General features: G+C 35.3%; 1 protein-coding gene across 12 annotated transcripts in view; it reads right to left on the reverse strand.

Moving 5' to 3' along the window:
- SCAF8 (SR-related CTD associated factor 8) overlaps positions 1 to 23,720 on the reverse strand; it is a 200,033-nt gene that overhangs the window by 116,860 nt on the left and 59,453 nt on the right. For 5 of the 12 annotated variants that reach the window (XR_010381211.1, XR_010381210.1, XR_010381209.1 and 2 more), the window contains exons 13-21: positions 23,096 to 23,289; positions 19,985 to 20,085; positions 17,382 to 17,495; positions 16,223 to 16,379; positions 13,983 to 14,116; positions 12,305 to 12,449; positions 10,211 to 10,279; positions 7,572 to 7,790; positions 5,348 to 6,815 (exon numbers count right to left, since the gene is read on the reverse strand). Coding sequence is in view for 8 of the 12 variants with exons in the window: in XM_031456601.2 (XP_031312461.1) it covers positions 5,362 to 6,815; positions 7,572 to 7,790; positions 10,211 to 10,279; positions 12,305 to 12,449; positions 13,983 to 14,116; positions 16,223 to 16,379; positions 17,382 to 17,495; positions 19,985 to 20,085; positions 23,096 to 23,289 (2,587 nt within the window). In the remaining 4 variants the exon portion in view is untranslated. Of the gene's footprint in view, positions 1 to 985; positions 6,816 to 7,571; positions 7,791 to 10,210; positions 10,280 to 12,304; positions 12,450 to 13,982; positions 14,117 to 16,222; positions 16,380 to 17,381; positions 17,496 to 19,984; positions 20,086 to 23,095; positions 23,290 to 23,720 lie in introns of those variants that run through there. The other 7 variants (XM_064486549.1, XM_064486548.1, XM_031456602.2 and 4 more) reach the window with 3 other exon arrangements.

Raw genomic sequence — 23,720 nt, forward strand, 5'->3', positions numbered from 1 at the left:
GAAATGATGCTTAAAGATGCAGTAGCTTGTCCAAAGACATGCATCCAGAAATATTAAAGCTAGTTTTGAAAACCCAAAGGCAATAGAATTTGTGCTCTCTTAAAAAGTGTTCCAATTATTGTTAGTCGTTCTGTTCCTCCTGCTTCCTCAACTGGTCTTTTACAGAAGAGAAAACTTATTTCATTGACTTAAGGTATTTAAATACTGGAAATAACCTTAGAAATCACTAAGCAAAGGAGTAGCGAACTGCTTTCCACACAGATAAACCCAACTGATAGTCCCTGCCTGAAATGATAGGTCTAAGAGGCGGCTGGGAGTGCTACCATGAGAAGGATGAGAATCTGGGAAAGTTAGAAAAAAGTAAGACAAACAGGGACAGCTGCCCGTGGCAGGCATGACAGCGGAGGGAGGAACAAGCCACACTGGGTCAACCACGTGCAACACATCCGTCACTGCTGTGCAAGTTTAACACGCTCACAGAACTCATCCAACTCTCACTGAACTCGGGGCTCGATGTCACAAGTTCCAAGTGACCTCTCCTCTCCACCATCTACTGGGCTCTGTGCATAAGCGTGCTCTTGGCTTCCTTCACTACACGTCATCTGAAGCACCTAACATTTCTCATGCAATACAAAGTTAGCCCATTAGCACCATTCCACTCCTTGAGATGCTACATATACTTTACAAATCTCTTGGAATATTGGTTCTATATCTTGACTAGAACAAGGCAGAGTAATTCTAAGTGTATGTATGAGATAAAGAGCCTCCTGAAGAAAAAGAATTAAGTAGAGGGGAAGAAAAATGTCTGAGCAAAGCTCATGCCAAAATAAATCACTGATATGTATTAGTTTTTGATGTGCAACTCATATCTAAGTAGTCCTACTAGGAACATTACTTCTGGCCCCTGATAAAGTTAATTTTGAGATTTTGTCCCAAAGGGGCTCTTTCTATAATCAAAGCATTTAATTACACGGCGTTTAGTAAATTTTCCTTTGAGGTATCCTATAACAAATTTTCGCTTGAGTCAAAAATACTTCTTACAAAACCAGCTCGTATGCTGCCTTCCAATTCTTTCTTGCTACAATAATCCATTTTCAAATTAACACTTGAAATTAAAACATCTGTGATAATGGATTTCTCTATTTTTTAATTCATCCTCCAATACCAATGACCACAACCAAGTATATACTTCACTGAAACATTAGAAATAATTTTGTATCATAAATTATTTTATTTTTTAAAAAGATTAAAAAAATCAAGTGTATGGTACATTAAATATTTACATTATCTTCATATATCTAAAGTGGTGGTATGTGGAAGGTGTGTGTGTATGGACATGTTTGTGTATTATATAAACAGGTATCTCCCAGGAAGATTCTATACTGATAAGTCTGTGGTGACCATCCCCCTGGATTTTCAAAGAACTCCACAGGTGATTCTGTTACACATTTCCTGGCTGAGAACCAAAGAGAAAGTGTATTTCAAAGAGCTTTCAATACACATGCCCCATTTAAAATATGCACCCAAAAGAAAACCACCTGGGCCACTAATTTTAACTACCGGTTCCAGACAGTATTGCTGGCTTAAGGTATCTTGTTTTAAAATCTCCCATTAAAAAGTGTAACAACCTGAGTTTTTTTTCCAGAAGTGGAGAATAAAATTTTTAGAGCCTACAACTTAAATTAGTTTTAAAGATGATATCTACAAAATCAATTAAAGAAATGTTTATAATTCTCTGCCACACTGTGGTATTTATGATCGCTTACAATAATTTTATTTTGCCTATCTTTAAAATGAATATACACTTGCTCTCCTCTTCTACATTATGTAAAATATTTGAAGAGAAAAACTGTTAGTTTCCTTTCTTTGAGAGTTAAAAGCCCTTAAAACATTTTAATATAGCACCCAAAAATAGATGAAGGCACATAAGGTATAATAAAATTATTTTTAATCAAATGTTATAATTTTCTTTTTCATTAAATGTGCCCATCTAAAATATATACAATGACAAAAGAAATCAAAATGTTTTCTAAATCACTTAATAAGGGAATATATATTTACATATATAAAGTCCAATAATGAATACCATATTTCTTTGATTCTAAGACATGTTTTACATTTTGGTATTTCTGAATTAGGAACGCGTCTTACAATCACTGGCATGTCATATTGGAAGCATTTTACTTTATTTCTGAATGGTGCTTCTTACAATTAATGGCACCTCAGATCTGATGAACTAGTGTTTATAATAAAAATACTTTTTCAAATTAAAAGAGGTAACTTTTTCTTTTTAAATGTAACAAAACTGCCCCATCCTCAAAACAACCCCAAATGTGTCACTCCATAAAACTGAAATACATTATATAAGTGAAAAATGGCCCAAAAAATTTAGTGAAGCAACTAAATTATCAGGACAAAAGAAACTGCTCTAGTAAGAATGTAATAGCTTAAATAATAAACAAACTGTATCACTTAAATACTGTATGAAGTCATTTCTGGAGTTTTAAACAAGTAATGTTCTACTATTCCATATTCCAATGCTTTCTAAGTATTGTCCACCCTATACACTGAAAGAAAATTAGAATAAAGGAACATTCCACCTATGATATGCTATCAGGACTATCTTGCTTTAAAATAAGTTTCTATCTACAATATAAATGATCAAAGTACAGTATATGCATTCATGCTAAGAATCCAATGTTTAATGAAATGTTTAAAGATAAAAAATAATAAAAAATTTGTCTATTAAAACTGCAATCTGTTAATACCACAGAAAGTCCTATCATTCTAACATACCACACATCAAAACACTGTAATCTCATGTCCAATGTAATTACTGCCTGCAGCACTTCAAACTATTTTATTAAAAGTATTTAGGTTACTGTTTCCATATTCTAATTGCTAGTATTCTAGTGACAGCAGCACTGTGATCAAAAGTATCAAAAATGTGATAAATCTTCTGTCAAACTTATCAAATAAGACAACTTTTCTCTCCATCATTAAAAAAATAGTGAATGGAAGTATCAATTTTGGAAATTCAGTATGAGGATGAGTAATATTCCTTTCACTTAAAATATCACACAACAAGAATAAAGTGCGAATAACTACACATCGTGTTTTTCAGCTGTTTAGGAGTGTCACACATTTCCTAGATGGGTTTCTAAACATAGTACTGACAACTGATTTCAGGTAACTTTCACCATCAGAATCTCCAAATCAGTGCAATACTTGTACACATTTTGCTTTCAAGTTTGCACATGAAGGCCCAAGAGCGATAAAAAGCTGTGTTCAAAAGTCACTGAAGTCTCAACTTTTTTTTATTGCTACTTAATCCAAGTGAATTTCACTTAATTTTAATAATGATAAATGTAACTAAGTAGTTTAAGAGAAATTCTAGTTAATATAATTTCCTTAAGGACAAGGCTAATCTTCCTGGAATATTAAAACTTTGTACCAATGTCACAGTTTCTCCCATTACCCCAAGGAAAGGATCTGAAACCAACCCAAGTTATTGGACTGAATTCAATTACCTTAGAAATAAACACCAAATCCCCACTCTCACTCACTTTTCCAAATACCAAAATCAATAATGTACTATTTCTATTTCAAAACTCGTAAGGAGAAAAAGACTTTAGTTTTGGCTAGGAAACTTAAAGCTCTCCAGAGCATCAGAGGTAAGCAAAAACAACCCAATTTTAAATGGGTGGTATACTCTCCCACTGGGGGGGTGAGGGGGGTGCCTGACAAATGTAACTTAAGAACTGTAGATAAACAGAGCACATGATGAGTTAGCTGTTGGAATAGGAAACAAAATAACTATTCATAGGACCAAATGAAAGCTTTCATTATGAAACAAAAAAATACCAATGGTTTTATATATATGTGTATATACGTACAACCCAAAGGAGAAACAAATGCAAATAAACGAAAAGCAAAAGCAAAGAATAAGAATAAACAAAACGGGAAACCAATCCCAATTTTTTCTGCTACTCAGTTTACCTTGGAGGCTAATCTGAACAGTGTTAACGCATAGCCTACAAAACACATGGTGGACACGTCGTTTCCGGTACACAAATTAATGGTTTTAAATCCACCAACACCACTCTACATCTTGTGCAATTAAGAAATTCACTTCAGGCAAGTGACCAGTAATACTTCAGTACTAGCACTATCTACGCAGAACAGCAAATAGAGTGTGAAACAAAGCAGTGCAAGCGTTTACGTGAAATTCAGCTCCATGCTACATCTGGCTTCATGCTTACTTATTAAAAAAGAACCGCCAAGCTGCCAATGTATTTCTTTACAATATTTCTTATTTTACCAGCATAAAGGCTAAGAGCTGTAACTATGAACAATGTCAATTAGCCAAATTTCTCTAATTTTCTATCTGGTTTTAAAGAATATTTTATTATCTAAACTATCAACTTTCTATTTTTCTCTGTATGTGCGTGAAAATAGACATACAGAGAAACAGAAAAATCTACGTGACTTACACAATAAATATACACAGATTTACATACATACTAATGAGACTGCATGATTTTTATATCAAAGTACATGCTTTTTCCACCACACAGTTCTTTTTTGTTGTTATTAAGAGTAATAGTAATAGAAAACTTTTGCAACAACTAAGCACATGCCACTAATGATCCATGGTTTTAAGAATTTGTAGGTTAAAAAAATACAATTCCTAGAACACTGTTATCAAACAAATAAGTTTTATTGGCATCTAAAAACAAAATTCACCCAACATTGAAACGTACTTTAATATTTATGTTGTTTTCTTTTTTCTTTTTTCGTTTTTACTCACTGCAGTATGAGGAACAAATCACAAACACTTACTTTGGAGAAACAGAGACCATAGTGTAGATTTTACAAAATCACTTTTTAAAATCTCTGTATTGTGCTCCTCAAATATCTAGAGCCAGTCTTTGCATAAAATATCACAGCTTTGTCTATTACCTTAAAATTCTGCAGCAGCCTAAAGATATGGATAAGATATACCACCACTTTCTATTCTGAAATATATCTATTACCATATCCAACCTAATGGTAGTATCTAAAAAATTCTTTCTTCCATAGGAAGTCTCTGACAAGCTGTTATTTATTTCCTTGAAGTTAAAAGAATCTGGGGGCAACATTTATCAGAAAAATAAAAAAATGTTTACCTACCATGTTCATATTAAGAACAATGTCTATACAAGTCAGTTGTACAATTATTTTAAGAGAAAGGTGAACATGAACATCAGATTAACTTAACTCTGGCAGACAAAAGTGAACAACTATGGTCCAGTCAGCCGTTAATCTATTACAGAGAGATGACAACTTTACAAAATGTATCTTTTACCTACTGAGTGATGGTTATGTCCCCTCAGTTTCTGTGCTTTCTACCACTGGTTCACTTTCTATATCAGCAACTGTGTCACTCTTCTCCTTGTTTATTTCACTGGACGATGTCAGTTTTTCATAAAGTTCAGGATCACTCTGTGCTGGTAAAGGTGGTGGCTGAGCATGTCTCTCGGTATTTTCACCATTAACCTGAGGCACATTATCACCTTTTCGTTGAGAAGTGGCCCCTTCAAAAAACTCAAAAACCCGAGCATGAGGAGGGGGGACCCAGGTGTTCTGAATTCTATCTCGTCCAAGACGATTCCCATTAATTTCTCTGCAGAAATCAAAATCTCTGTCATCCCTATCCCTCTGCCTCTCCCAGGGTCTTCTGCGGTCATCAAAATCTCTGTGAACTTCTTGTCCAAATCCTCTGTTCCAAGGACCACTTCTAGGGTCAAAGCGATAGTTTCCAGACCGAAATCTACCTCTTTCTTCATGTAAGCCTTTTGGACCACCATAGACAGGCAGAACCCGATGCTCTCTTTCATCAAAATCTCTAGGCCCCCAGGGCTTCTCTGGATTAAAGCCAAAGTGGTCTCTTCGACCAAGATGATCTATGCCTGGCCTCACAAGATTCTCTCTAATATCTACAGGAGGTCTTCCAAAGTGATCTCTACCATCTAATGGAGGCCTTCCAGGGCCTTCTCTTGGATCTACAGGCCGTCCAACCACATCCCTAACATCCACTGGGGGAGGTCTACTAATGGTTTCCCTGGTTTCTATGGGAGGAAACCGGTAATCTCTATCTCCTTCCTGTTGAATGTTATCATTTCCAAGTGGTATCCTTTTTTCTGGATTAGTAACATTGTCTATACTTTGTCTTCCAGGAATTAGAAAAGGTCTTTCAGGCTGACTAAAAATATCTCCAGGAGGAAAAGGACCACGGGGTGGTGGATGAAGAGCTGAATCAAGTACCGATGGGGGAGGGAGCCCCCTTTGGGGTGGAATTCCAGGCTGTATTAAAGGGAATCTTGGTCCAGGTGTCTGTGGTATCAGTGCTGGACGAATGTCTAACATTGGCATTGCAGGCATCCTTTGATTAGGAAGATTTAAAGGGGGTAAGTTTTGAGGCCCAGCTGGTGGCTGTGTTCCCAAAAGTCCAGAAGTATTTGGAACACTGGGTGGCTGTACTCCTATAAGTCCAGAATTGTTAGGTATATTCGGGGGCAGTACTCCCAGAAGTCCAGAACTAGTTGACACACTTGGTGGCTGTATTCCCAAAATTCCAGAGTTATTCAGAATATTTGGTGGCTGGGCTCCAATAATCCCAGAACTACTGGAAACATTAGATGGCCGGACTCCAAGAATTTCATTATTACTTGATACATTTGGTCTCTGGACTCCCAGAATTCCAGAGCTGCTCGTCACATTTGGCGGCTGTCCTCCTAGAATTGCAGAGCCAGTCGAAATATCATTTGGAATCACTAAAATGGAAAGAAGACAAATAACACAAGCAATCATTCTGGTGTAAAAAGGAAACTATACTAACACTCACTAATGCTAAAATTTCCAGTAGCTAGCGTATTAATCAGCTATTTGCATCCGCCTCCCCCCAGAATCAAGGTATACTGGATACTAAATAAAAATCAAAGCTGAATTATTAATACCATGTGTGGGGAAATTCAATTATTAAAACATGAGCAGTCCGTTACCTGCAATGTTTACATGAAATCTTTTCAAGTTAAACGAAAATGTCAGGTTTTATACTGATTCTCCACCTTCAATTAGTCTTTATAAGTACAAACAATTCTTAATATGCAATGGTGCCAAAAAAGGGGGACTCTCTGCTTTCCAGCACCATATTTATCCTCTAGACCTAGCTAAATATCTGGTAGAAGTAAGTTATTTATACCTAACACTTGCTCATTTTAACCTTCCCGTAAGAATGCATTTTTTGTGCAATCTTATTTTGACAACAACATATTAAAACAGTTCCAATAGGCCAAAAAAAGGAGGAGGAGGGGTCTTAATGGAAAGGTGTCAAAATCTATACTATCTTGAACAGAATGACAAATTTGTTTTTAATAGAAATTTTAGGAGATAGTGATCTTTTTTAAAAAATTGCGTATTTGTGCACTGAACCTGGTTACATATGCATGGCACTTCAGAGCCAAACACCAGTATAGAGAAGCAGTATTTATGATTTAACTATGTATTTCTGGGTTTTTTTGTTTTTTTACCTGATCTGGTGTTTTCACCAGAAGAAATCTGGTGGTCTAGAAGATGAGGTACTTTCTCTTCAGGCTCTGCTTGTTTAGTTGGAGGGTTAAAAACACTTCCAGCTGGCAGAGTAGAAGTAGCAAGACCACTGGCAACAGCACCACCTGGTAAAACAAGGCCACCAAATCCAACATCTTTCACAGCTTCTGGAGTCATGGCTAATGGTGGCTGCACTAAAGCTGTTTAAAGAAGGAGAACATATAGTTCAGATCTAATTTGCTAATCAATTCATGCGCTAAGTTAAAATACTAAGTATAACCAACACTGGTCTTGACTTCCTATCCTCTTTCGCCAATTATTTGGTAAGACTGCTCAGTTAACAAGACGTGTGTGAATTCTCTTGGGTCTCTTTATTTCACTTATACTGAAAACTAACTTCTGGCAGCCTGAGTGTTTCATTTAATGGCATCTCTGTATTACCTAGCACATTATACAGTAACTGATGCTCAAAATGACAAATGAGCCATTATGAAGAGGCTAAATTATATTTGGAAAGGTTTACTTTTTTTAAATAGGAGAAAACAGTAATTTTTAGAAATATTTTGAAGAGAAATGTTTGGTAAAAATAAGGATCCATACTTAAAAAAACCCCAGCACTAAAAAAAATCCTAATTTTTCAAGGATGCCAGTATGTGAATATCTAAATATACAGAAATGATTAGTGCAAACCAACAAATATGCATGAGAATGAAAATCTGCCCAATCCCCTTGAAATTATAAGAACTAGGATCCTCACATTCACTACTTTTTGTCAAATGAGGTTAGAAACTCATCAGATGAGAACTACAAGTAAAAAGGTGTAAACATTTAATTTTAAAGAATGGATAGCAAAACCCTTGTGTATATGTTAAAAAAAACTAAACTAAAGGAATATAAAATCACAACTGAACAATTAGAATTTTTAGTCCAGTTTATGTCACAACACTATTAAATCATGTATTTTGGGATTTCAGAAACTGTTTCATGTCCACATTTAACTCCAGACGACCTAGATAAACTGTTAGCATGTAACAGAGCTGTAAAACCGGGATGAAAGGACCCAGGATCACATGCGGGAATTATGAGAATTAAATGAGACGATGCGAACAATCAAGCGAGCGCCTGGCACACAGTGGTATTTCTCTTTCCCCTTTGACTACTGATCCTAGATTTTCCAAAATGAATAAAGTAAGGAGAAATAACTGGGAGGTAGGCTCTAAAGTAAGATGAGTCTCTGAACGGTGAATTCAGAAACGGCTTCTGAACACTTTTCTGAATTTCAGAAAGAATAAACACTTCTTCCTAATTAACTAACAGTAACAGAAAGGATCCCAATGTTGTCTGAACACTGAAGGACAGAAAAAAGTTTAAAAATATAAGAAAAATGGGTTATAATATTTGAAAGGAAAGCCCTGTATCATACACATTCTTTTTACAGTAAGTCCTTTGGTCCAATATTAGGCCAGAAGCTAGGACGCTCTCAAAAACTGATGTGGTCATCTCAAAGGAATAGAGAAGCAACATGAAAGGTCTTTCACTGTCCAAAGACGAACAAGCTGAACCTCAAAAAGAAAAGTGAATGCGACCACTTGGAAGTAAAAATTCATTAATGCATAAACACTACAAAAAATGGAGGAAAAAATAGAGGAAAGGGAGTGGATAAGGAAAAATAAGAGAAATCCTCTTCCCCTTCAGTCACTGGTATCATGGGAAATACCCACAGAAATCATTAATCTGAAAAATGCACTTACAGAAAAGAACTTAGCATCTAGCCTGGGTCTGCTGTCTCCTGTCCAACTGTACTTCAAGGTAACCAAATATTATTAGTTGGTAAGAGAAAGATCTTCTTTACAGCTAAGAAATGTGGAAGGAATTATAAAATCCAGAAGATCACCACTTTGCAACTAATAAAAAGTAGATTCAGGCAATAATAATCAAAGGATGAAAACATCAGATGAAAATTTGAAGGCCAACTTCTTTTAATGACCAGGTTCCACTATCTGAATGCTCTGATCCATTTTAACATCATTAAAAGTGGGACAAGAAGGCACTGCATGCCTCCTGATGGGATGTAATATCAAGTCCACAGCACCCTACCTGTTAAGCATTCTTACAAAAAACTTGAAGCATATTCTAAACAAGACTACAGTGCTAAAAACTTCCTACCTGCAGGAGATTCAAAGAGACAGAGGAACAAATTTGATACCACAAAGAAGCAAAAAAAAAAAAAACCCAAATCCATTATTTGGGATCTTGCATAAAGAAGTAAACTGTTTTTCAACAAGTCAAAGACATGAAAAATTTTAAAAAGGGATGTCTGGGTGGGACTGTTCTAGATTAAGACATTAATACACAAAACAAAACACACACAAATATAATATTAGAACCCTTCTTTGACTTCTGACTACAATAAAACAATTATAAAAAGACATTTTGAGGCAATAAAGCAAATCTGAATATGGACTGTCATATGATACTGTTAATTTGTTAGAAATCATTTAACAAAAAAATGCATTTGTCTGAAAATTTTCATCATTAAAAAATTAACGATTCATAAGAATGAGAAATGACGCATTAACATTATCATAAATGAAGAAAACTCTTAAAGGAGAAAACTCACATGTTGGTACTACTGGTGGAATAGTAGGCGGTGGTACCACAGGTGGGGGAACTGGAGGTGGCATGAAACCTGCACGAGAGGAAAAAAAGACCAGTAATAAAACAACAAAAAAAGTTACTTTCTTTTAAATCAAAGATTTCAATAGCTATAAATGAAATTCTACATTCTTAAAAATAGTCATTACTACCACCTCATATTTGTGAATAAATTTCCTGTTTGGAAAATTACTTTTACAAACACTACCTTATTTGATCCTTATTAAGCCAGGTAAAGCACAGAAATCCCTACCATGAGTATATCCCATTTATTTACTCATTTGTTTAAATCCTGTGGCATACTCTACGATGCTATAAAATCAAACATTAATTCAAGCCAGGAAACCTGTTTATATCTTAGTATGGTGACTGCACGGGGAGTTAAACATTGTATTCCAAGCTGCTGATAACATTACATGGAACAATGTCATCTGTAAAATGTGCTACTGTGTTTCTTTGATATATATGCTACTTACTCACTAGATCAGAATATTTTCATTAACCTTGGATATTGCTATATTGTTTTGAGCATGGAAATAAATCAGCAAAAATAAATAAAAGATAAATGAAATTACTTTAATCTGGCTGTTTTATGATTTTAAGTATCAGATAATCAAATTATAGACCTGCTTCCTTGAGCTACCATGAAATTCTATTAGAAAATAGTGGCTAAAAATAATGGAAAATAAAGATAGGTGATTTTCAACAAATGAATACTAGATGAAGACTTTATAAAATCCGTACAGTATGAAGTAACCTTTTAAAATATCTCCTGAGGGGGAGAGTTTAACTCAGTGGTAGAGTGCTTGCCTCTCATGCACAAGGTCCTGGGTTCAATCCGCAGTACCACCATTAAAATAAATAAATAAATAAATAAACCTAATTACCCCCTCCCAAATCTTCTGATAAAAATTTTAATTTTTAATCACTAATATGGAAGACAGCTGACAAGAGTAATTCTCCAATATTTAAAATATAAAAAGATAAAGTTCTTATTGAAATCTGCATAAAATTCAAATTACAAATTGTAATTTAAAAATTTTATCTTACATGACAAATTACGATTCTCAAACGACGAATTTACTTTTTGGCCATGCTGACGAATTTTAGGAACTCTATTCAATGGCTAAGAACTTAAATTACAGAAATCAATTCTGTAATTTTTTCTATATTATGCAAATAATCCATGAAGTTAAAAAAAAAGTAGAAATAGTTTTAAGAAAGCAATATGTATGACTTGATCCCTTGTATTCTCTCCCTCATTCTTCTAAATCTCCCATGATCTAATACTAAAAGCTCTAGCTCTAAGCTATGGAGGCAATTATTTATATTTAATTGGTATGTGTTAAGTAACCTATAGTTTTTACCTATAAACACTGATTCAAGGAACTTCTGTCTACCTATTTATTAGGGCAAAAAAAAAGTATTAGAAATTCAATTAGCATTTTAAGGTATATTATAATTTCTAATGTCAAAACAGAAACCTAATGACTTTTAGAAGGGACAATCTATATAATTTAATGCATACTTTTAAAAACTAATTTACAATGTTGTGTTAATTTCTGGCATACAGCATAGTGCTTCAGTTGTACATATATATTTTTCACTGTACACTATTACAAGGTATTGAATATAGTTCTCTGTGCTATACAGTAAGACCCTGTTGTTTACCTTAATGCATATTTTGTGATGAATGGGTGATAATTTTAGAAAGCTTTGATACAAAAACTTCAACATAAATTTTAAATAATTTTGAGAGTATTTCGATGATTTTAAAGGAATACATTTCTTTTCTCTGTCAGTGCTTCTTGAAGTGCAGCCCTCCAACAATACTCATCAGCTGGGAACTTGTTAGAAATGCAATTATCTTGCCCCACCTCAGTTCCACTGACTTAAAAGGAGGCTGGACCCAGAAATCTATGCTTTAACACACCCTCCAGGTGATTAAGATGTAAGCTAAGGTTTGAGAATCACTGCTTTACAGGATTTAAACCTGGAAAAAGAACACTTTAAATGATATTCTAAATAGAGTTCAAATAGTAAGGTGAAAATTTCTTACCAGGAGGTGGTTGTGAAGGGTTAAAACTTGCTCGGAGAAAAGGAGGTGGAGGAATTGGACTGAATCCAGGAGGAGGAACTGGCATTGACACAGGAAATGCTGGTGGGACTAAACTAACTGTAGGCACTGCTGGAGCTACTGGAATCTTTTGTGGATAGAAAATAAAAAGTCCATGTATCATTTTATCCATCTGCAATGATTACATCTTAGAACAACCAAAGGTAAATTATTTGTCTCTTTTTTGGAAGGTAACAAACAGCAAGTCATTTTGTTTTTCCCCTTTATGTATTTTAGTAAGTGAACCTACTTGAAAGAGCAAGGCAGTATTTTTCAACAGACACCAAATGTGGAGATTGTGAAATCTATCTTATATCAAGTGATGTAAAATGATGGGCACCTATGTGAATAGTGAATATCATGCTTAATTTTAAGCTGCCATCTCCCACTATGTTATCCAATTTAATCACCATTAGGAACCATGTTACTAACAGCTTTAAAATGGCTCAAATTTCTCATTAGTTTTCTACTCCTAAGCATAAATTCTTTTACTCATCCTAGGTACAATAATTCCCAAATATTTATCTGCAATAAAGCTGTACTTCTCTCCTGAAGTTCACTTGGTATCAATGTTCCATTCAACATCTCAACTTTGTTGTCTTGAAAAACAGTTCCAACTTCACACACAAAAAACTGAACTCCCAGCTGTCCCTCCCAAAACAACACTTCCCACGGTCTTTCCCATTCTCAGATAGTGATCATCCATCTCACCCATTTCTCAGACCAAAAACCTCACCTCTGCTCTTTCTCACAACTCACGTCTGATCACATTCCCTGGTCGTACCATCAGAATCTACCTATCTGAAAACTTCTCATTGCCTCCATTGCCACCAGCCTAGTCTGAGCCACCATCACCTCTCATCTGGATTGCTGCAACTGTCTTCTAACTGGTCTCCTTGCTTTTATCAATGCCCACTATTTTATTCTCAAAATAGTTGCCAGTGCAATCCTTTAAAACTCTAAGCCAGCACAAGCTGCTCCTTTCTTCAAAATCGTCTAATGGCTTGCCATCTCAGAGTGAAAACCAAAGTCCCTCCAGGGGTCTCACTTCCACTAAGCTGCCTCTACTCACTCAGTTCTTGTCCACTCGCCGCTCCTGGAGCACTCCAAGCACACTCCTGGCCTAGGGCCCGGGGCCTCCGCACTGGTGGGTCCCCATTCTTTAGACCACCCCGTGATACTGCTCAGCAGCTTTAAGCTGTGGCTGTCACGTTCTCCGGTCTACCTGGACCATTTTATTTAAAATTGTAAACACCTACCCAGACACTCCTAGTGATCCTACCTTTTCCCCTTCACATTATCTTATACACTCATTGATTTTATATTTTCTGCCTTCCCTATTGAGAAAAAAAGCTCTGCAAGGGCAGGGATTTGTGTTTGGTTTTTTTTCATTGATGTATCCCTATCCAGGTAACTAGAGCAATCAGTAAGTATTTGTTCAAAAAAAAAAAACATTTAAATATAAATGATACCTTTTCTAAAAGAAAGCATTCAAAAATGCTTATATTTAATATTAGTCTATTTTGGACAATTTCCTCCAAGCTTTATAAAGTAAATGCACAAGTAAAAACAGAAATGTAAAGCAACACATTTAACAATAACAAAAACGCCCAGCACTAACCTGTAACATAGCAACAGGTGGAGGGAAAACCTCTGCCTGGGTTGTGACCACGGTCTCCTTTTCAATTGGAGTTGGGCTCTGAGTTGTCTGGACCGTCTCTTTAACAGGTTCTGAGCTTTTCACAGTTTCCCACTCTAAACAAAATATTTGAAATTGATTTCCTCTGGATAGAGGCAATTTTTCATTTCCTTTCTATTACGTATATATATTTCATGTCTATATAGTCCTCATATACCTTGGCACATTTTTAAGATGTGTCCGCAACTGTAGGTGCCAAGCTATTTGGTTTTGCTGAGAGAGATCTGATTAGGATACTAAGGAGTTCAAAGCAGCATGACACAAAGCACAAATCAGACATTAAAATACTCAGTCTAGAGAAAACACTTAAAAGGGATATAACAGACACGTATCTCAAAGGCTGTCTGACGTAAGAGGAACCAACCTTACTCTGTATTTTGTCACCAGGTACGAGGGGAAACCAACAAGGAAAGTATTAACCCAATATAGAAAAATCTTTCTGAAAATACAACTAGGGACAAATACAGTGAAGAAGCTCCAATGGTTCCTCCGAAGGCTCGTCACCTCCCTTAAAGATCAAAGTTATTAGAATGACTAAGCCTCTACATGACTTCGCCCCTCTGTCCTCTCTGACTTCACCTTCTACTACTCACCCGCACAATGCTCAAGCCACACTGGTCGCATAATTTTTTAACAGACTTCACACTTGCTGGTCTCTCTGTATGAAATGCTCTTTCCCCAGACAGCTGCAGGTCTCACTCCTCCGAATATCCCCTTCTCCACCACACCTTCTTCAACCACTTAAAACTGCAATAGCTCCACACCCACACTGCCTATCCCCTTTCCCTGATTTTCTTTTTAGAACTTACCAATACTGAAATATCACCTAGTCTATCTAGCGGGTGGGTATAGCTCATGGTAGAGTGAGTGTTTAGCATGCATGAGGTCCTGGGTTCAATTCCCAGTACTTCCATTAAGATAAATAAATAAACCTAATAATCTCCCCATCCAAGAAAAATCAATAAAATAAAATAAAATAAAATTAAATTAAATTAAAAAGGTAAGAAATACTATCTAGTTTATCTACTTTGTTTATTATCCATTTTTTTCCCCCACTACGACATGAGTTGGGACTTACCCTACTAAGTATTTTAAGACTTTGCAGGCCGTGTGTTCTATGTTACAACAACTCAACTGTTGTTGAATTTTAAAAAGTCATATACAATAGGTAAACACAATTGAGTGAGCATGGCTATGTTTCACTAAAACTTTATTTACAGAACAGGCTGCCAGTAAGATTTGGGCTGTTAAGTTCTCAACCCTTGTACTACAATGCGTACTCCATCAGAGAATGGATTTTCTTCTGTTTGTCTCACTGCTTTAATCCTAGTTCCTAAAATCATGCCTAGCACAAAGTAGTAACTGAAATATTTTTTGAATGAATAAATGTTCTGGAAGAACATACATAAAAAGAAAAAGTGGGAGAGAGAGAGAGAAAATGACAAGAAGAAAACAACTGAAAAAGTTGAAAAAGTTTGAAAATATGTGCACTAGCCTGAGAAGGAAAATACTATTCTGAAAATTAGCTAATTTTGGTAGAAGAGCTGAGATGTAAAAAAATTAGGTATATATCATAATTCAATTATTTCCCAAGTATCTATTTTAAGATTTCTTACTGGATTTAATTGTTAATCATTCTGTAAATTTACAACTAAAATTTTTAAATATAAAAAGACAAATTTTTTAAAAAGAATGGGTCGGATTATCTTTTGGTTGTAAGCTTTGTAGAACTGCATGAATCTAAACTACAGCTCTCTAAACCGAGTCTATTCTTGCCATTTCCAACATAAACACTAATTTTAGAAAGTCAAGTTTCTTTTAAAAACTTCCTAAATCCCCAGTTCCCATTTACACTCAACTAACTGAAATCATTACTTTCAAAAAGCCTCCATATGCACAACTCTCCTCAAAGCCCGAAACTTTTACAAGGCACATATGAAAAATGCCACATTTACAAAGTTCTAGAACACTGTCTATGCTCTGAACTTATGAAATGGATCCCACTGAGCATATACATCAGACAGAATGATGTTTCATTTTTTCACCTAATGGGCAAGAATCCAGGAAATAAACACAATTTACGCTATCATGCAAAACTCTTATCAGTTACAATCTTTTAAGCATACTTTTTAAACCATAAAAACTACTCCTAGGTTTCTTACCAGTATTTACAGTTTCCTGATCAATCATGCCTCCTTCTGCAAAACCTTCCAAGTCATCCACTTTAACCTTTTCCCATGGTATATATGTAACTCCAAGATCCACATCCCAGAATTGTTTGTATTCTGTTTTTACACCTTTGTTTAAAGCCCAAGCAATCTATCAGGAAAGAGGAGAGGAAAAAAGGAAGCTCATATATACTGTAAAAACAAGGTAAAACATACAAAATTACATGCTAACAATGTAAATACAAATAAAATTAGTTTTAAAAAATCAGTTGAACAAATACAGCAACACTGCTGGAATAATGGCAGCCAAGGAAATTTCTTCCACTTATTTTCTGATTTTGTTTGTAAAATAAAATATGCATTAGACAGCAATGGTGTTTATAATATGGGATTTCTTTTCACTTCTTACTGTGACTTTAAACAACATATCTCCCAAAATAATCCAAATCTACTCTTCACTATAAAAATGTCAACCTACATTAGCAATAATTAAAATAGTTAATTTAAACAAAATCTTGGTACTCCAGGGAAGAAACCAGTGACACTTTAGTTTTTACACAGAGAAACTCTCTGCCATAAAATGACAAAGCACGGCATTATAAACTCCCTTGAGAGTAGTTATCATAAAGTTTTAAATTCAGTTGCAGAACCTGATGGAATAAATTATCTTCAAATAGCAAAAATAAAATGTAAATTAGTGACAAAAAGTAAAAATAGAAAAATACACAATAAACACTCCATGTAAAGACTAAGAGGAAAATAAAAATATGAACAAGCCTTTCACAAGAGCCTGATTTATATAAGACAAGTTGTTAAAAAGGAGACATTAATAATATAATTAAGGGGTAGGGTTAGGAATGCACTAGGAAAGAGTGAATGAAGACAAACTTGTAAAAATGAAAAAGTTCGGCTCATAAAATGGTGCCCAGGTTGACTAAGACAACTGCGCATGTGTGATTTCAGAGAACTATTTGAGTAAGGCTTTGGTTATTGTTTCATCTATAGCTAATTTTATAATTCAACAACACTGACGTAATAAAATACCTGTCAAGGTTTGCCCATAACATTAAAGAAGAAGATGATTAAATACAGGAAACATTCTATCCAATAAAATCCAATAAAACAAAAGCATGTGCCCCACTCCTGATCTTACCTTAATGACCTTGGACCCAATTTTATATGATCCAGAACTAAGTTTCTGAAGAGCACGAAACGCATCTTGTCGATGAACCATGCAGACGTAAGCACAGCCCCTGGGAGGAATCATCTATTAAAAAAATTTTTTTCTTTAGAAAGGGCATAAAGACGGCAATTCATTTCTGGCATTATATGGTTTTAATGGAACATTGATTAATATGGAGTTGTTTCCCCTTCTCTTCCTCAGCTATCTATTTATTGGTATAATTCATGCACAATCAATTACTAAGTTACAAAAAAAACTTTGGAAGCTAGTTTGATCTCATTCTAAGCCATGAGATATGTGAAATCTTGAGTATCACATGTCAATCAAAGTTTTAATATACAATGAAGAACTATTAAAACAAAACAATATATAAAGATATGCATATACCACCACCAGATAAAAGGAAAATAATACTGTATGACCAATATATTTGAAGGCATACAGTTTATTCACAATAGTATTTAAATTTTTCCAAATACTGTTGAGTAACATGAGGATTTTTGTTTTGGGGGAAGTATCTTATTCTTAACATAAAATCTAAAATCTACAACAAATGATAAAACAAAAGCTTTTCATTTTATAAAACTTAATTTTGTCCAAGTATTTCTGTACAAGTTTTAACATGAATAGGAGGATAGCCTCAGTGTAAGGATCTCAGTGTTCTATTTACAAAGCATTTAACTATTCTACAGACCACCAGATCATAAAATTACTTTTAATGTATTAATTCAGAAAAATACATAGAGCAATTCAGTTTCTTTTTGAAGAACTCAAAAGATATTTATCACTCCATTAGTATTCAGTACCTAAAAAGCTCTAGCTGTCAAAACAACCTTTCCCTTAGTCTTGCTAATATTTCAAGCTGTCACTCTAATATCAAACTTTTCTCAAAAGAGAACTCTATCATACTTACATACTTCATCTCCTGCAATGTAGATCCAACCCCTTACCAACCCACTGAAAATATTTTCTTTAAGCTAATAGCCTACTAAATGCTAAATCTAATGGACTTTTCTCAGTCTTGAAACTCCCCCTATACCAAGTAAAAGGTTTATAAATCTTCCATCAATTTTTCAAATCCTGGGTTTTATCACTAGCCATTCAGTCAGTACACTTCAGTTTACAAAATAACTCAGTGTCTATTACTTGTAAGTACTATGATCTTAAAAGGTAATAAAGAAGAGGGAGACAAGAAAACTAATGTGCCAAATGACTGTGGTACAAGACTACAAATGTCATAAGCAATGCGAAAAACCAAAATGCTACTTGGATTCAGGATCTGCTCAGAGCAGTGATTCCTGGCTTTGAATCAAAATCACCTGTGTACTTATGGCACTTTGAGAGGAAGCTAAAGATACTGATCACAGGCATCCTTATTTTTCAAATGTCAACCCATTTGTGATACACAGCTAGAGTTGAGAACCACTAGTTTAAAGGCAGCAGAAAATGAGAAAATATTTCAGAGGTTATATGGCCACAGACTCAAAAAGATTACTTATATTCTGACAGGTGAAATTTTAAAAGACAAAAAGAGAAGCCTACATTTTCACAGCGTAAAAAGAAGAATTTGATACCTAAGTTGAAACATAGCCAACCACCTATTATCTATTACCCAATCAGCTATTTATTATCCTTGTAGTTCAGTCAAATCATTTAGGTTCCTCGCTGGTAAAATAACAGTATTTGAATTATTTAACCAGCTTCTTGTGAGGCGCCAATGATATACACAGTTGAAAGTAAAATACAAAATAGTCAAATTCAATTTAAATAATGAGTCTTGTTATTAACAGAAAAGTCAAGTTTGGCCATATAAGGAATGTTGAGACTATAAGGAACCTAAGACTAGAAAGGAAACCAGCTAATTTCTGGTAAATAATGATAAAAAGGCCCAAGAGACATAAAAAGTACAGTAACAGTGAATAAAATCAGAGAGTTAAGGAATTATAAGTCTCCTCAAACAAGTAAACGACTATGAAACATTTCATTAGTTTCAGCCTCAAGAAAAAATAGCTCTTCAGGAAGAAGAAAATACTCAAAGAAGGAGACTGGGCACACTGGAAGAATGAAGTGGAGGAGTGCAAGAGTTACGCTCCAGTGACTGGAGGTGCCCTGGCCACACAGGCTGTCCCACCTCAGGTTTGCTCTGAGAAGGGGAGACGGGGAAGGGGAGGGAAGAGGCCGGCAAGACTGCGACTCAAGTCCAGTTGTGTCTTCACCACTCCCTACATGCTTGTGTGCAGCTGAGTACAATTCTAACTCAGTGCCTTCATTTTCATAAAAAAAAAACTTAAGCCAGATCACACATACTGCTCCTGCTAACTCAAACACTTGATATTTTTAGGAATCAAGTACCACTACATTCTTATAAACCCCCTAATAAGTATTTTGTTAGAATTCCATCTAAAAAAATAAAAATTAATTGAGATACACAGCAGCAGAACAAACAAAAATGATTAGTCAAATAATCCTTAGAAAGATGTGATTGAAGGCAGATATTACTGGGTTTATCAGGAACCCAAGTGATACTGCAAACTATATTTTCAACCTTAAACTATTAAAGAACTGATACTTACATTAATGGATTCAATCTGTCCAAACTCTTCAAACAGGTTGGTTAAATCTTGCTGTGTTGCCTTCTTGTCTACTTGGCCAACCCACAGAGTAGTGCTACATACTGTCAAGACGTAAGAGACAAATGGCCTAAATCATATAGTTTTTCTTTCAAGTAGCTAAAAAAAGCACTAGTAACAATAAATTAAAATTTAAGATAGTGTATTTAAAATATTTGTTAACTGATATGTTTATCTGTTATGTTTAAAATCAACAAAAATACCAGGTACTCATTCACATCTATGCCAAGTCAACTTCTTGCATTATCACACGTTCTCAAACTTGGCAGCACACGTGAATCACCTGTGGATACCTGAGACCCACTGTAAAAGATGGTATGGGGTATGACAGATAGGGAATTGGGAGTTTTAAAATTTGCAGGTTTGGGGGTCAGGGTATATAGCTCAGTGGTAGAGCACATGCCTAGCATGCATGAGGTCCTGGGTTTGATCCCCAGTACCTCCGTTAAAAAAATAAGTAAATAAACCTAATTACTACACCCTACCTAGCGAAAAAAATTCTGCAGGTGATGCTAACGTGCAACAAAGTTTCAAAACCACTTCTCACTGCAGTCCTATCTGTGTATCTTTTAAGCATCTTTCTGTGCCGGAATGATTATGTGGATGGTTTTCTCCAATCAACAGTTAAATGTGAAAACAGTATCTTATCCTTAAGAAAAGAATAATTTGCATGGAGATAAAAAGGGAAAGCTGAATCAGAACTCCTTAATTTGTTACCATGAAAGACTCAGGGATACTTAAGGGTTGGAAGCCACTTCCCTTTAATAAATAAATGCTACACACGAGACATCTTGACCATTTTTGGCTGCACTGTTCATGCCTCCATGAACATCTCCTTTTCCTAAATACATTTACTTTAAAAATACTTACAGCTGATATTTTTGCAGACTTTTAATATATTTCAATTTATGTCAATATCATTAAAAATAAGTTTAATAAGGGAAATAATAAGGGCAATGTATTAGTTTTCTTTTGCTGCTATGACAAAATACCACTAATTTACGACCTTAAAACACAACAATGTATTCTCTTACAGTTCTGGTGGTCTAAAATGAGTCAACAAGGCTGCATTCCTTCTGGAGGCCCTAGGGGAGAATTTGCCTCCTTGCCTATGCTAGCTTCTACAAGCTGTCTGCATTTCTCAGCTCATGACCCCAACCTCCATCTTGAAAACCAACAGTGCAGCATTTACCACTATCGGTCAGTCCTTCTCCCTTTCATCTTCACATCACCTTTTCTCTCTGACCCTCTTGTTTCCCTCTTATAAAGTCCTCTGGATTAAACTGAGCCCTTCTGGATAATCCAAATTAATCTCCCCATCTCAAGATCCTTATTAATCGGATCTGCAAATGCAATGTAACATATTTATAAGCTTCAGTGATTTGGACTTGGACATCTTTGGGGGACCATTACTCATCCTACCACAAACCCTTAGCAAATTTCTGGATCTCTTTCACTGAACAGTTCTCAACTCTTAATTACTCTGTTCTACGTATTACAGCTGCCTTAATCTGTCCCATGTTTCCCCGACTCTTTCAATATTGTCTCTCTGTAAGTTTTTCCTATGGACAACTCCATTTTCCCCCCAGAAAGTAATAATGATTCTCCTCTATCCCATAAGGGTGCACTTGATTCCTAGAATGCTACTGTTTGTTGATGTTTCACATCCCCTGGACTACTCATGAAAAATTCTTATGTTTTAAGGACCAATGGCAGGGAAACATTACCATCTATGTTTAAAGTGTGTTGGGACCACATTATATTGTTATTGCTTCTCAGTAAAGAGAGTTATGAGGTAAAAGCTGAGACACACTTTTTGCTGTATTTTCTTACGTACTTTCTAAATTTTTTAATTGTGTTTTACCCATGAAAATAAAATAGCAATAGAAAATAAATTCTATGGTCAATAACTATGTAAATAGTGGCAGCAGAAACAAGACAAGTTAGGTGAGGAACTAAATGAAAGAGATCCCACATAAAAGCCCCATCCTAAAATTGGTGATGTGGAATATTCTAATGGTAGTCATGGGAGGAGGCATAGTAGAGATTTTATGATCAGACTTTTGACATTATTTATCAGACAGCACTAAAATGTTTGAATTTGGTCTCTCACCCTAAGGAATAAACAGAAACATCCAGAGGTAGGAATATCAACATTATTAACACTGGCTCTCATGATCAGGTAAGATTCTGGGAAAATAGCCAAGGCTTGTTCAAATTGCCAGAATTTAGTAAGAAGATGGCTGTTACCTTTAATTATAGCCCGGATTTCCAGGACGCATCAGCTGTGTAAGTTATACTAATTATTCATCTATCTCCGTGGCAGAAAGAATTTATTTGGAGACCTTCAGAAATTAGATAACCTGATCAGCGTTTAGCTAGTGGCAAGGTTGACGATTTGCCCCATTTCATGTACGTTGCCCATCTGCAGTCTGTTGGTTCACCTTAATAGTCATAACCCACTAAGAATCATTTAGGCAGAATCTGGCACTAATTACAACTTACTCTCCCCTTCCTCACACGCTACCAAGTCAACTCTTCCCAAGCTCACTCCCAGAACAGACACCCACTACAACCAAGTTTGTTCTAATCATATATTATAGAAGGAGGGGAAGTTTTTACAATAGGAATCCTCCTTCAGTACTGATCCAGTAAGTTTATAATTAGCTTAAAAATTCACATGCTTCCTATAATAATTACTCCTACAGACCTGGTGTTTATAACTGGTTAGGACACAATGCACAGATGTCACAGGGCCCATGAAACAGACATGAGTCCTACTCTGCTTTATAAGTCACTAGTCAAGTCATATTTTCTAACTGGCATTTAAAAAAAAAGAAATCAGCTCTCAACGATTTTAGTATTTGAGTATAATCTGCTATTCCTTTTTCTTTTCTCCTCTATCACATTACAAAAGCCAAAAATAAAACTACTCATTTACCAAGCCAGTTTTCAAGTTCTTAGTTTGAAAATAAGGCTGAGAAACTTTGGAGCAGGTTAACTATTTTCTTAATATTTACTGAAACCAAAGCTCTGGAAAAGCATGTCACTTACCACTTAATGTTTTAGATCTAATTGGAGGCAAGCCCTTCTTCTGTCGTTCTTTCTCTCTTTCTCTAGCTCTTCTTTCACTCGAGTATGAACGTGATGATTTCCTCTTTCTTTCTCTAGAGCGGGAGCGTGATCGCTTTCTGTGTTTACGCTTTCGAGAACCAGATCGTGACCTAGACCTTCGTTTTCTTGGTGATCTACCAAAAAAAAAAAAAAAAAAAAAAAAGTCTTATTTTATCTTAAATGACAATGTTATTTTCCTATCAAATTTCTCACTTCTAGGTGAGGTGGAAAGAAGACTGTCTTTTATTCAGCTACCCCTCTAAGAATAATCAAATATCAAATATACATTTTCTCAAATCTACACAATGGTTAGGTCCACACTAGTTACAGATGTTTGTGTGCAATGATTCTTACTGAGTCTGGGTGATTGTTCCCAATCATGAAGAAAAACCAGAGAATTCTAGTAACAGCCTCCCTTCCTCTTAGTATCTTTCAATTCATTTTTCAAATAAGAGGCAAGAAAAGGGGGGAAAGACCAAAGATAAAAAGATCCTTTAGGTGACAAAACTGGTATGTTCTTAAAATTAGGAAACAGAATATTTTCAACAGAACATTAGGCCACTAT

Source organism: Camelus dromedarius, chromosome 6 (genome assembly GCF_036321535.1).
Source record: "Camelus dromedarius isolate mCamDro1 chromosome 6, mCamDro1.pat, whole genome shotgun sequence".
NCBI classification, from domain to species: Eukaryota; Metazoa; Chordata; class Mammalia; order Artiodactyla; family Camelidae; genus Camelus; species Camelus dromedarius.